Source organism: Hippopotamus amphibius, chromosome X, assembly GCF_030028045.1.
Source record: "Hippopotamus amphibius kiboko isolate mHipAmp2 chromosome X, mHipAmp2.hap2, whole genome shotgun sequence".
Taxonomy (NCBI): Eukaryota; Metazoa; Chordata; class Mammalia; order Artiodactyla; family Hippopotamidae; genus Hippopotamus; species Hippopotamus amphibius.
In genome coordinates, this window is record NC_080203.1 from 31719193 (window position 1) to 31730107 (window position 10915).

Sequence of the window (10915 nt, forward strand, 5' to 3'; positions counted from 1 at the left end):
CTGTGCGCCCCACTGCCAGTCTAAGATTAGAGGAACGGGGTAGGGAGGTGAGGCCCCAACCCAGCTTCACCACAGGGACCTTGAAACTTCCCAGCAGAAGCATGGCTTTCCTTGAAGCATTTCTCCTGAAGCACTTTGTTTATATGATGCATTTCCCCCCATTTGTCTCCCCTGACACATCTATCCTCCACGTGACTGGAAGAGTGATTTTCCTAAAATCTTATCATGTTACTCCCCTGCTTAGAAACCTTCTACGGCTCCCCGCTACCTCTAGGTTAAAATCTATGTTCCTCTTTTAGCATGACCCATGAGACCCTTAGTGACCTGGACCCCCCATTATTCGCTTCTCCAGACGTGCCTTTAATTACTCCCCAGCTCCCACCTTCCTGCCAAACTGGCTGACTTACATCTCCTGGTACTTGCTATGTGCAGCCATCCATACTCCAGTGGCTCTGCCAGGAGGCTCCTCCTGCATCTCCACTGACCAACTCCCACTCACCCCTCCAGCCGCAGATCAGGTGTAATCTTCCTCCCCAGAGAGCTTTTCCTGCACCTTTTGGCCTGAGTTAGGCCCTACTCTCTGTGCAGCACCCCCTCCTGCAACCCCCATACTTACCTGTCACAGCTCTGCTTCTGTCTCCTTTTCTTGTCGGCCTGTCCCACTAGAATGCAGATTTGCATCGTCTGCTTAACTCTGTTTTGCTCCCCTGGAAAGAAGTTTCTCAGGGAATTTGTTCTTTCTCTTGGGGTGAGCATACCAGTCTTGCCTTGAAAAGCATACCAGAGATGCCAATGGCTTGATGTTAGGCATGGAGAGTTTTCAGCATGGGAGTTTGTCCCCTGCAGCCAAACCTCAATCTTACATGGAGGAGGTAGGCTAGGCAATATCACATGATGAGAAAATCTGTGGGGAAGAATAGCTGACTACAGGAAAAACTCTAGAAAGCTGCTTTCAAATCTTCCAGCTGACTTGGTTTTCGTTTTGGAAAGAGCAGGGAGATACTTGTCTTAGGTCCCCAGATCTGCTAATAGTTAAGATGTTTAGGTTCAAACTTTTCCTATGAAGAGGGGACTACTGTTAGAAGTGTCCTTTGAATGTTGGGCAAAGGCACATGCCAATCTTCCCTCCAAGCCAGAAGCCTGCAGACTCAGCCATGTGGCAGGAAGGCCCTGCCCTGCCATTTTCACCAAGCCCAACCCACCTTGGCAGCTGTCAGGGGAGAGGTTGTGGAGCAGAAACCACAGTCCTGCATCAGTTAGCCAATCTGCATCTATAAAATGGGCCTGGGGGTGGAGGAGGGTTATGCCGGATGTCCATGCTAAATGCCACAAGCCAGGAGCTGCTCACCCTCCCATTGCAAACATCAAAGAAGTTCATTTCTTTTTTTTTTTTCTTTCTTTCTTTTTTTTGGTTGCATCGCGCAGCTTGTGGGATCTTAGTTCCCTGATCAGGGATTGAACATGGGACCCTGCAGTGAACAGTGAAAGCACCAAGTCCTAACCACTGGACTGCTGGGGAATTCTCAAAGACGTTCATTTAGAAGAAGAAAAAGGAAATGCTACATTACACTGTGTAAATATGTCTAAGGTATAGATCCTAGAGACATGGGACAGGCTGAGAATCAATAGGAAAGATTTGGATCATTTCATGGATGAGAAGAATCTAATGGGTTATTAAGGGCAGGTGGGAACGTTTTGGGCACAGAAGGGGCAAACAGGCCTGCCAAGCAGAGATGGAAACCTGGACGGATGGGCTCAGGGTGGTGTCTCTGGGCTGTGTTCTCTGGTGACTCAGTTCCTCCCTGGCCTTCAAGGACTGGGATGGGAGGGCTGGGGACACAGCAGTCCATTGTGAGGGCTACCCAAGCCTCCAGGGATACAGTGCTATTTTGAAAATATGCTGTTCTCGAAGGTAGCATAGATTTCCAGCCACCAACTGCTTCTCCCTCCTTTCAGCTCGAATCAACCTGCCTGTATTCTACTCAATTCATACTATTTCTGAATGGGAGCAATTTTCCCAACTACAATTTATATATTAAATGTAATTAAAAGAAACCCACAATGCTGCTGATGAAAGAGCCCTATCTTGGAAAAAAAGTGCCAGGGGGTGTGTCTCATTGGAGGGCAGAAGTCAAGGTAAATGACATGACTCACCAGGAAATATTAGAAATATATATTTGGAGGCTTTTTGCTTTTACCTCACCTCTGCTCCCTGCAGACAACTCCTCTGGGATGAGACTTGTGCAGGAGGCTAGACCTAGCTGCCAGAGAGCCGGGGAGACAAGTCAACTGTGTGTCTCTACTCAGAGCCAAGGTGAAAGTAGCTCCTTTGGTGCACAGCTTTGGCTACTTGCTCTGAGAATGAGGTCCAGAGATTGTTCTGGCCCATTAGCTTGCAGCCATGGGTTGGTGACCTCTTTCCTGCAAGCATAGGGAAGAGGTGGTTAATGAAAAAGAAAGTCAAAGGACAGCTTTGTCATGTGAAAGGAAAACATATTCCACTTTAATATGCTTAAGAAATCATTCAGAATACATTAGAAACCCTATGGGTAAGGCCTGGTTGTCTCAGGAGCAGGTTGACAGGGACTAACTCTGCCTTCACAAAGTGACCCGTTAATAGCCCAGTCAGGCCTGCAGTTGAGCGCTTCCTCTGCATCGGTGGTTTACAATCTTAACTCATCCTTCTAGCAAATGTTTCCTAATAAACCCAGAGCTTCCGCCTGCCCAGAAATGGCTACTGGAAGCTTAACTTTCCCTCTCCAAGCAGGACCACGATACTGCTCCTAACTCCTTAGTCCTGTAGTTTGGGGATTCCACGCCAGGATGGCTTGGTCTTTGCTCTCTCTCGGTTAGGGGTGCCCTGGTCCCCGTGTCTCCTGGCTGGTGTCTGTAGGAGACCTGAGACAGGTGCCTGAGAGCGATCCGGAGGTGGTCTGCTCCTTGCAGGCCCAGCGCCCACGGCTGCGGCCCGAGCTCCCGCCCCTTCGGTGGCACCCGGGACCAACCGGGACCGTGGCCTCGCCGCAGCGTCGCGGTCCCTCCACGCTCTCCAGTCTCCGTCGCCTTCAACGGTCCTGGAAGAAGGGGAACACGTGGCGGAGAAGGCCTTGAATTTGCGCCACCCGGCTGCCCACAGAGTCCTTCCCCTTGGGGGGCGCCGCCGCCACTCTGGCCGTAGTCTCCACGACCGGCGCGCCCACTGCGCTCCGGGCGCGTTTCAGCGTCCACGCGGCAGCGGCGGTGCCACCGCCGCTGCTGTTGTTGTTGGCGTTTTTACGCCCGCTGCCGCCCGCCGCCTCCCAGTCCTCGGCCCCCGACAGCTCCCGCAGGCTCCAGGGCGCGTCGGGCCGCAGGTAGTGACAGGCCCGGTGGCCGCTGTGGTCGCGGCGCGTGGGGTCCGCCCCCAAGGCGCCCACCAGCACCTTGATGACCATGTCGTGGCCCTGCAGGGCCGCCAGGTGGAGGGGCGTGAGGCCACCGCTGCCCGGGACGCTCACGTCGAGCTGCAGCCCCCTGCGCTGGGCGAAGTCGTGCACCAGGATGAGTTCCTCGTGGCGCCCGTGCTTGGCCAGCCAGTGCAGCACCGTGTAGCCCGTGATCGGGTCGCCCCGCAGGAGCAGCCCCGGCTCGGCTTCCAGCAGCTCCTGCAGCGCCTCAAAGCGGCCCTCGGCGGCCGCCAGTATCCACGCGTGCTCCCGGGGCTCCAAGCACAGCCTGCTACCGCCCGATCCGTTCGGCCCGCCCGGGGACTGCTCCTCAGGGCGCTCCTCCGAGAGCCACACGGCGGGAGCCGCCCCCTGCAGCCCCAGCAGCTCCCGCAGCGCTCCCCGCCGGCGCCCCAAGCCTGTTCCCGAGGGCATCAACGAGCCGTGGAAAGAGGGCTCCCGGGAGGCGGCGGCGTTGCCCCGGTACCTGCCCAGGCTGCCGGTGTCCACTCTCGAGAGGCGGGGCTGCGGGGCGCTCCGCAGGCTCGGCTTGGTCGGTGCGAAGGAGGCCTTGGGTGCCGGCTTCGCGGCCCCTCGGGGCTCGGCCATGGTCCTGCCGCCGCAGCGCTTCCAGTGTCTAGCGTTTGCTGCCCTTCCCGGGCCCCACCAAGAGAGGAACTGGCGCTGGCGTTGGGGAAGGAAGCGGCTTGAGCAATTGGGCTCGGAGGGAGGGAGCGAAGGAGGGGAGAAGAGGGAGGGAGAGCGCGAGCGAGCCGAGGGAGGGCCCCCGGCACGGGCGGTGGGGGGGGGGGCGCGGAGGAGTGGGAGCTCCGGCCAAGCCCCCGGGGCCAGCCCCTCTCCCGCACCCTGGGTACCGCCGCCACCTCCGCTCCCCCGGGTCGCGAGCGGCCCCGCCCCAAATGGCCAGGTGAGCTGGGCCGCCCCGCCTCCCGCACGGCGTGGGCAACCTTGGGGCGGGCGCGGGGGCGGGCTGCGAGCTGGCCCCGAGCGCCGCCGCGAGCAGCTCAGCTGCCCCAGCAGCCGGGTTCTCAGCATCCCCGCAGCTGCTGGGTGAAGAGGCCCTAGGGAGCTCCCTCCGCCGCGGGCTGTGCTCGGCTTCCAGCCAAGGCCTCCGGGAGCGCGATCCTTAGAGCTCCGGGGCGCTCGTTCCCCGCCCCTTCCTTTGCCCTTCCCTCTTATCTCCTCAGGAGTCTCCCTGCACTTTGTCCCCGAGCCGCCTTTGTCCCGCGCCTCGCATTCACGGAGGCGGCCTGGTTGCCCCATGTGACTTGGGTTCGCTCGCACTGCCCTCTGTGTGGCCTTGACCCTTCCCGCAGCACCAGAGCTGCCCGGGATTCCTACAGAGAAACTCGAGGGAGGGTCCAGGCGGAAGCCCTTCCAGGGAACTGAGAAAGGCTATTCCCCTGCGTCCTCGCGGCTCCCTGCTCCGCTCTCCGCCCTCTTCTCCTCTAACCTTTCCCAGCTTGGCTCGAAGAAGCAGGTACTGGTGAATCTGAGTCACCGGGCACGAACGCCTTAGGCCACGAACGCCTTACCCTTTTCAGAGATGCATCCCGCTGTCTCCCTGAGGGACCTGCTGATTTCTACGAATTCAGTTTCAGGGCTTTTAAAAGTGGAGGATATTTTACCTTTTTACTCCTAACATTAGCATCCTCTTTGCTCTTTTCTTCTCTCAATACATGGTAGTTCTTGCCTCCCTTCCCCCCGCCCCCTCCCCCACCATGTTAGGGAGTACAGCCGTGAGCAGTGGGGAGCCACAGAAGGTTCTTGAGCCAGAGGAGGACACAGCCATGATTTAGGTGGTCTTTAGGAAGATGATTATGCGAGAGGCAGAGGCAGAAAGCCAGGAGACTGTTCCAACAGTCTAGGCCAGAGGGAATGGGGACTCAGGCCAAGCCAGCCCACTCTACTGGGTCTGACAGTGATGGAAAGTATCAGAAGCTTTTCCACCTTCGCCCTCAAATATCTAGGATCAGTCCTAAATAGCTAGAGCTTTCCTTCACGACAGCCTATGTATTTGTAATCCATTTTTTGAACATTTTTTTATGTGCCACTCTGCTAAATGCTTTATATATGTTCATTCTATCAACCCTCCCAAGGATCTCAAGAGCTAAGTATTGTTACTAACCTCACTTTGCAAAGAGCTTAGGCTACTTGCCCAATGTCACCCAGAAGGAAGTAGCAGAGCAGGTCTGTGTGACACCATAGCCTTTGTTCTGGCACAGAGGATCTGGCATTCAAACCAAGCTTATCAACTTCAAATCACTCACACAAGTCCCAAATTCCAGCCAAACGGATGGACTTGTCCTAACCTGAGCATATCTTGAATTTGCCCTCCTCTGCCTAGAGTGTCCTCCTTCGTAGCTTCTATTTGGTGAAGTTCTTCTCCCTGTCCTTCAAGGTTGGCCTCGGTTGCCACCTTCTCCAGTAAGCCTCCTCCCATTACCCCAGCCCAGAGCGATCCCTCTCGCTTCCCCAACCATCTGTTTGTATTATTCCTTTGGCACTCAGGACAGCCTTGTGTTGTATTTCTCTCCCTTTACTCTAACATGCCAATTAAACGAAACTCTTTGATGACTACATCATACTACCCTTGTGCACATAGTAGGTATGTGAGAAATGTGTTACCTCATTCTGGTTTGGCAGCCTGGGGAAATGTACTTGTGTGTGTATGTGGCTGGGGTGGGGGTGGGGCCATTGTACGCACCTGTGTTGGGAGAGGTCTGCGGCCGAAATCTCGATGCCCACTCCCACATCCCTGCCTCAGACTGAATCTACAGGACAACAAAAGCAACTCATAGACTTGGTCAATTCTTAAAAGAAAAAGGCAAAAGGTGATCAAGTGGTTGCTTCACTGAGCTGACTAACCAAAGCCACCTCCTGGCCTTTGCTGACTCCTCAGAGACCAGGCCCAGCCCAGAGCGGGCCCCAAGCTTTCAGGCTTTCATTTTCAAAATGAACCCTGACTGACAAGCAGCTACTTCCGTTGCTCTGGAAACTCCCCTCCGCAACCCCAAATCTGTAAACACCAAACCGCACACATGCACACACACTTCCAGAATATGCAAACAGCTGCAGCAATATTTTTTTTTAAATCAAAATGCCAGCATGGAGAATGCAGGATGGAAGAATGCTTGGACTACTAATTTTCCTCGCCACTAGCAGGCAGTTCCCTTCCCTATCAGCACTAATAATATCTCTGGTTCCAGTTCAAAGACTGCAAAGGCAGTCGCCTGACCAGTGTCACAGACCCAGGCTGCACGTGCCCTTGCTTAACTGTTGCCAGAGATCAAAGCCAAGGTGCTTCCCTAGCAACTCTTTACTTAGCAAGTGCTTTGTATAGGTCACCAGTTGCATACACGGTTCCCCAAAACCACAGCACCCATTTCTATTTCTGTATAGAGGGTCTTTGGACAAAGAATGTCGCCTGCCCTCCCAGTAAATAAAGAATGTTGCCTGCTAGTCCAGTAAACAACAAATGACCGCCATCAAGCCATCAGCCACCGTCCACCCCCCCCCACCCCCCCCCCCCCCCCCCCCCGCCATCCCTAACGGTGCACCCTGAGGGGAACTCAGGATGGAGAAAAACAGGATCCTAGCCCTAGGTGGTTAAGATGTTTATCTAAGGAATAATTGCAATGAGCCCAGACTCTTGCATTTTGCCGTAGGTACAAAAGGACTAGGGAATTCCTTGGTGGTCCAGTGGTTAGGACTCTGCGCTCTTGCTGCTGAAGGCCCGGATTCAATCCCAACTTGGGGTACTAAGATCCCACAAGCAGCATGGTGTGGCAAAAAAAACCCCAGGGGGCTAAAATCACTAGTTTGAGATGTCTGTTTTCTGTGATTAGCAGTAATCTTTGATATTTGAACACATGTTTTTATTTTTTCTTCCAAAAACTCCCATATATCTTGGCTCCTCCCTTATCTGGAACAGTCCCTCAGAGCTATCTGAGAGGCTGTCTCCCAGACTATAGCCTTCAGTAAGTCTGCTGAATAAAACATAACTTGCAACTTTAAGTTGTGCGTTTTTCTTCAGTCAACAGGTCTCTGGAATCTGATAGCTGGGAGTGGGGTGAAGAGAGCAAGAAGCAGAAGGCATAGTAAAGACCCTCCTAAACCAAAAATATCCATCCCCTGAGGCAGCTGCTCCTGCTCCAAGGGAGTGCAGCAAAACCCCTCAAGCCCTTGGAAATAGCCTCTCCAAAAGTCGGATGTAGGGTGACAGTTTGCATTTTGAATGGTGATACCTGGTGTCTTTTCCAAATGGCAGCCTCTCTAGTGTATTTATGGGTTTGTTTATAAGTCCTGGACTATTCGAACTATGAGTTCTTAATGTTTCCTTGGTCAGGTTCTTCATTTTCCAGATAAGGTTTAACTGTCACAGAGGATGGCAGGAGGCAGAGAAACTTCAAGCCGAGGTGTTGAAAATCAATCTTGAGGAGAAGAGAGAGCAGCTCAGAAATCACATTGGAAGCTGGTGGGGAATCATAACTGATCTGCAAAAATTTAATTTGCCTGCAACTTTTCAGGAACATGCTTCTGGGGTGAAGCCAAAAGCACGTGTATCTTTGGTGGCTTACAGTAGAGTTTGCCAGTGGGGCTCACGGATTCAGAAAAATCCATGGATGCAGAGCAGGCATGAGGGGAATGCGTGGAATATGGGACGTAAAATCCCTCAGGCTTCTATAACCATCGCTGATGTAGAGCAGGGAACATTTTTTTTTTTTTTTTTGCCATACTGCGTGGCATGCGGGATCTTACTTCCCCGACCAGGGATTGAACCTGTGCCCCCTGCAGTGGAAGCACGGAGTCTTAACCACTGGACCGCCAGGGAAGTCCCTGCAGGGAACATTCTTGAGGCTCCAGATATAAAATATAAGTTTTCTTCCCTCCAAAGACCTGTGCTGATATCATCACATGATTCTCAGTGAAAGGGAAATCTCCTTTCCCACTGAGCAGAAGAGCATGTGACCGTGAGAGTGTGTAAACGTGTTCATATGTATATGTGCACACACGTGTGCACATGTACACATGCACTGCCAGACATCACTGTCTCTGGTTGTCATTTGCCCCTTCCCATGTGTCCAGGCTTTCCATGAGGAGACCCCTGTGAAAGGTTTAACATTCTTAATACTTCTTCCTTAGACTATAGAACAAATCATATTTAGTAAACACTTAAAACATCCTTTTCTAGTATTTTGAATCTACTTTTTCCACTTTCAGAAAAAAGTATGATCTTACTTTGGGAGTTGGGTAAGCTTGGAATAATAGAAGGTGGTAAGACCAAGTTGACATCTGTGACTGATGAGAGCAGGGTTTTTCAAAATGACTGAGGAGAAAGGTGTGGTCAGGGAGCAGAAAGAAATCTTTAGGCCTGAGTGAATGCAGGAAACCTGCCTAAGACTAGGGCTGCAATGGCTTAACTGGAGTCCAAGTGTCAAGCATGGGACATGAAGTGTGACGAGAAAAAAATTTCCATTACACCTTTTATTGATACGACGATGAAAATGTCACCTCTCAGAAAAGACCGCAGGTATTACCACGTGGAGACACACGGGGGCGCTCTAATCAACTAGCTATTGAGAAAACAGAAAGGTTGCACAGATTTCTAGCTGGGAATAGAGACGTTGCAGGCCATTTCTTTTTTTTTTTTTTCCTAAGCCCCGTGGCATGTAGAATCTTCTCAGAGCAGGGCTCGAACCCATGTCCCCTGCATTGCCAGGCGGATTCTTAACCACCGCGCCACCTAGGAAGTCCTAGGCCATTTCTTGATGTGAATTCAGGTTTCTACCCAGGATCCGGCTGCTCACCCTTGGCTCTTAAGCAGATGCAAGGAAGGAGGTACTAGCATCAGGCGCTGTGGTGAGAAGGCCAGGGTGTCATGTTGAAGAGAATGTGAACAATCTGGAGAGAGAGGGAGGATGGTGAGCAGAACAAAGTGTTTCCTTACTTTATTCAAGAGCCATTATTTTCTGTAATATGTAAGGCTTGGAATAATAATGCTTTATGGTTTTCAAAGTGTTTTCATATTTTTAAATTATCCCTTTGGCCCAGGCAGCAAGCCTGTGAGTTATGTAGAGCAAACAGTATTTATATCCAACTTACACACAAGGTTGAGAAAGGTTAAGTGACTTGCCAGGCGTCACACAGCTCAAAAGTGGTGAAGCCGAGTCTGTGCTCATGCCTCTGTGTCACACTGCCTTCCTTATTTGGGTGGGGTGGGCAGGGACAGCTCTCAGTGACATTGTGCAGTAAGTGAATGCTGTCCTTGGTGACTTCCACCTTCTCTTTCTGACATCCAGGCAACCTGGGTCTCAAATCGCCTAATGTAGCACTCCCTAATAATAAACAGCGCAACTACCTAGTGGTATTGAGCACTTAGGTGCCTGGCAGGCCCCATGCTAAGCATTAAACATGCCTTATCATGCATGAGTATTCATGGCAGCACTACTCACAATAGCCAAAAGGTAGAAACAGCCCCAATGTCCATCAACTGATGAATGGATAAACAAAATGTGGTCTTTCCATGCAGTGGAATATTATCCAGTAATAAAAAGGAGTTAAGTAATGATGCTTGCTGCATATGACATGGAGGAACCCTGAAAGCATTGTGCTAAATGAAAGAAGCCAGACACAAAAGACCACATATAGTCTGATTCCATTTATATGAAATGTCCAGAAAAGGCAAGTCCACAGAGGCGGAAGGTAGGTTAGTGGTTGTCTAGGCTGGGTGGAGAGAGTAGGGGCGGGGAAGGGAGCATGGAGAGTGACTGCTAATGGGTGCAGGTTTCCCTTTGGGGGTGATGAAAGTGTTCTGGAATTAGATATTGGTGGCGGTTGTACAACCTTGTGAACATACTGAAACCCACTGAATGGTACACTTCAAAATGGTGACGCTTATGGTACGTGAATTATATTTCAATAAAGCTGTTACCAAAAGAGTGCATAGTAAGAGATGGGGACTAATGAGAAATTGAAGCCCAGCGAAGTTCATTGGTCACATTCTCTCAGCTATTAAGGGGCAGGGGAATGCATCCAACTTTGCCTGACTGCAAGGCTCTTGCTTTTCACCATCATTTCACACTGCCCCTAATGCATCACTCATATAGAGGATATCATAAGAGCCAATACTCACTGAGGACTTATTATGTGCCGAGCACATTGCATTCATGACTGGGTTGATGCCTAAAACAAGGTGGGCACTGTTCAAGCAGTGGTCTCCCAACTTTTTGGATTGCACACCCCTCTACTAAAAATATTTTGAGAAGTATTCTCAATATTTGAGTGTTTTGTAAAACGATGTACATGTGGTACTCTACTGATACATTGTGTACGTTCTAAAGCATACACAAAAAGGACATTTTAAACGGATGAGACAAGGATGAAACAAACAGCATTTTCAAACAGTTTAACCTTTTTATAATATTTGTAGTACAAAAAACTATTTTGACTCTCACTAAAATGTTATG

General features: G+C 51.2%; 1 protein-coding gene across 1 annotated transcript; it reads right to left on the reverse strand.

The window, feature by feature from the left end:
* Nucleotides 1–2476: 2476 nt before the first annotated feature.
* Nucleotides 2477–4151, reverse strand: SOWAHD (sosondowah ankyrin repeat domain family member D). The gene has a single exon (XM_057719082.1). It carries the CDS (start codon nucleotides 4032–4034, stop codon nucleotides 3066–3068), a length of 969 nt encoding a protein of 322 aa, XP_057575065.1. The 5' UTR covers nucleotides 4035–4151; the 3' UTR covers nucleotides 2477–3065.
* Nucleotides 4152–10915: the final 6764 nt, after the last annotated feature.

Bases quoted from the DNA above. Each gene is read 5' to 3' on its own strand.
- SOWAHD (XM_057719082.1), bottom strand. From the start codon at position 4,034: ATGGCCGAGCCCCGAGGGGCCGCGAAGCCGGCACCCAAGGCCTCCTTC.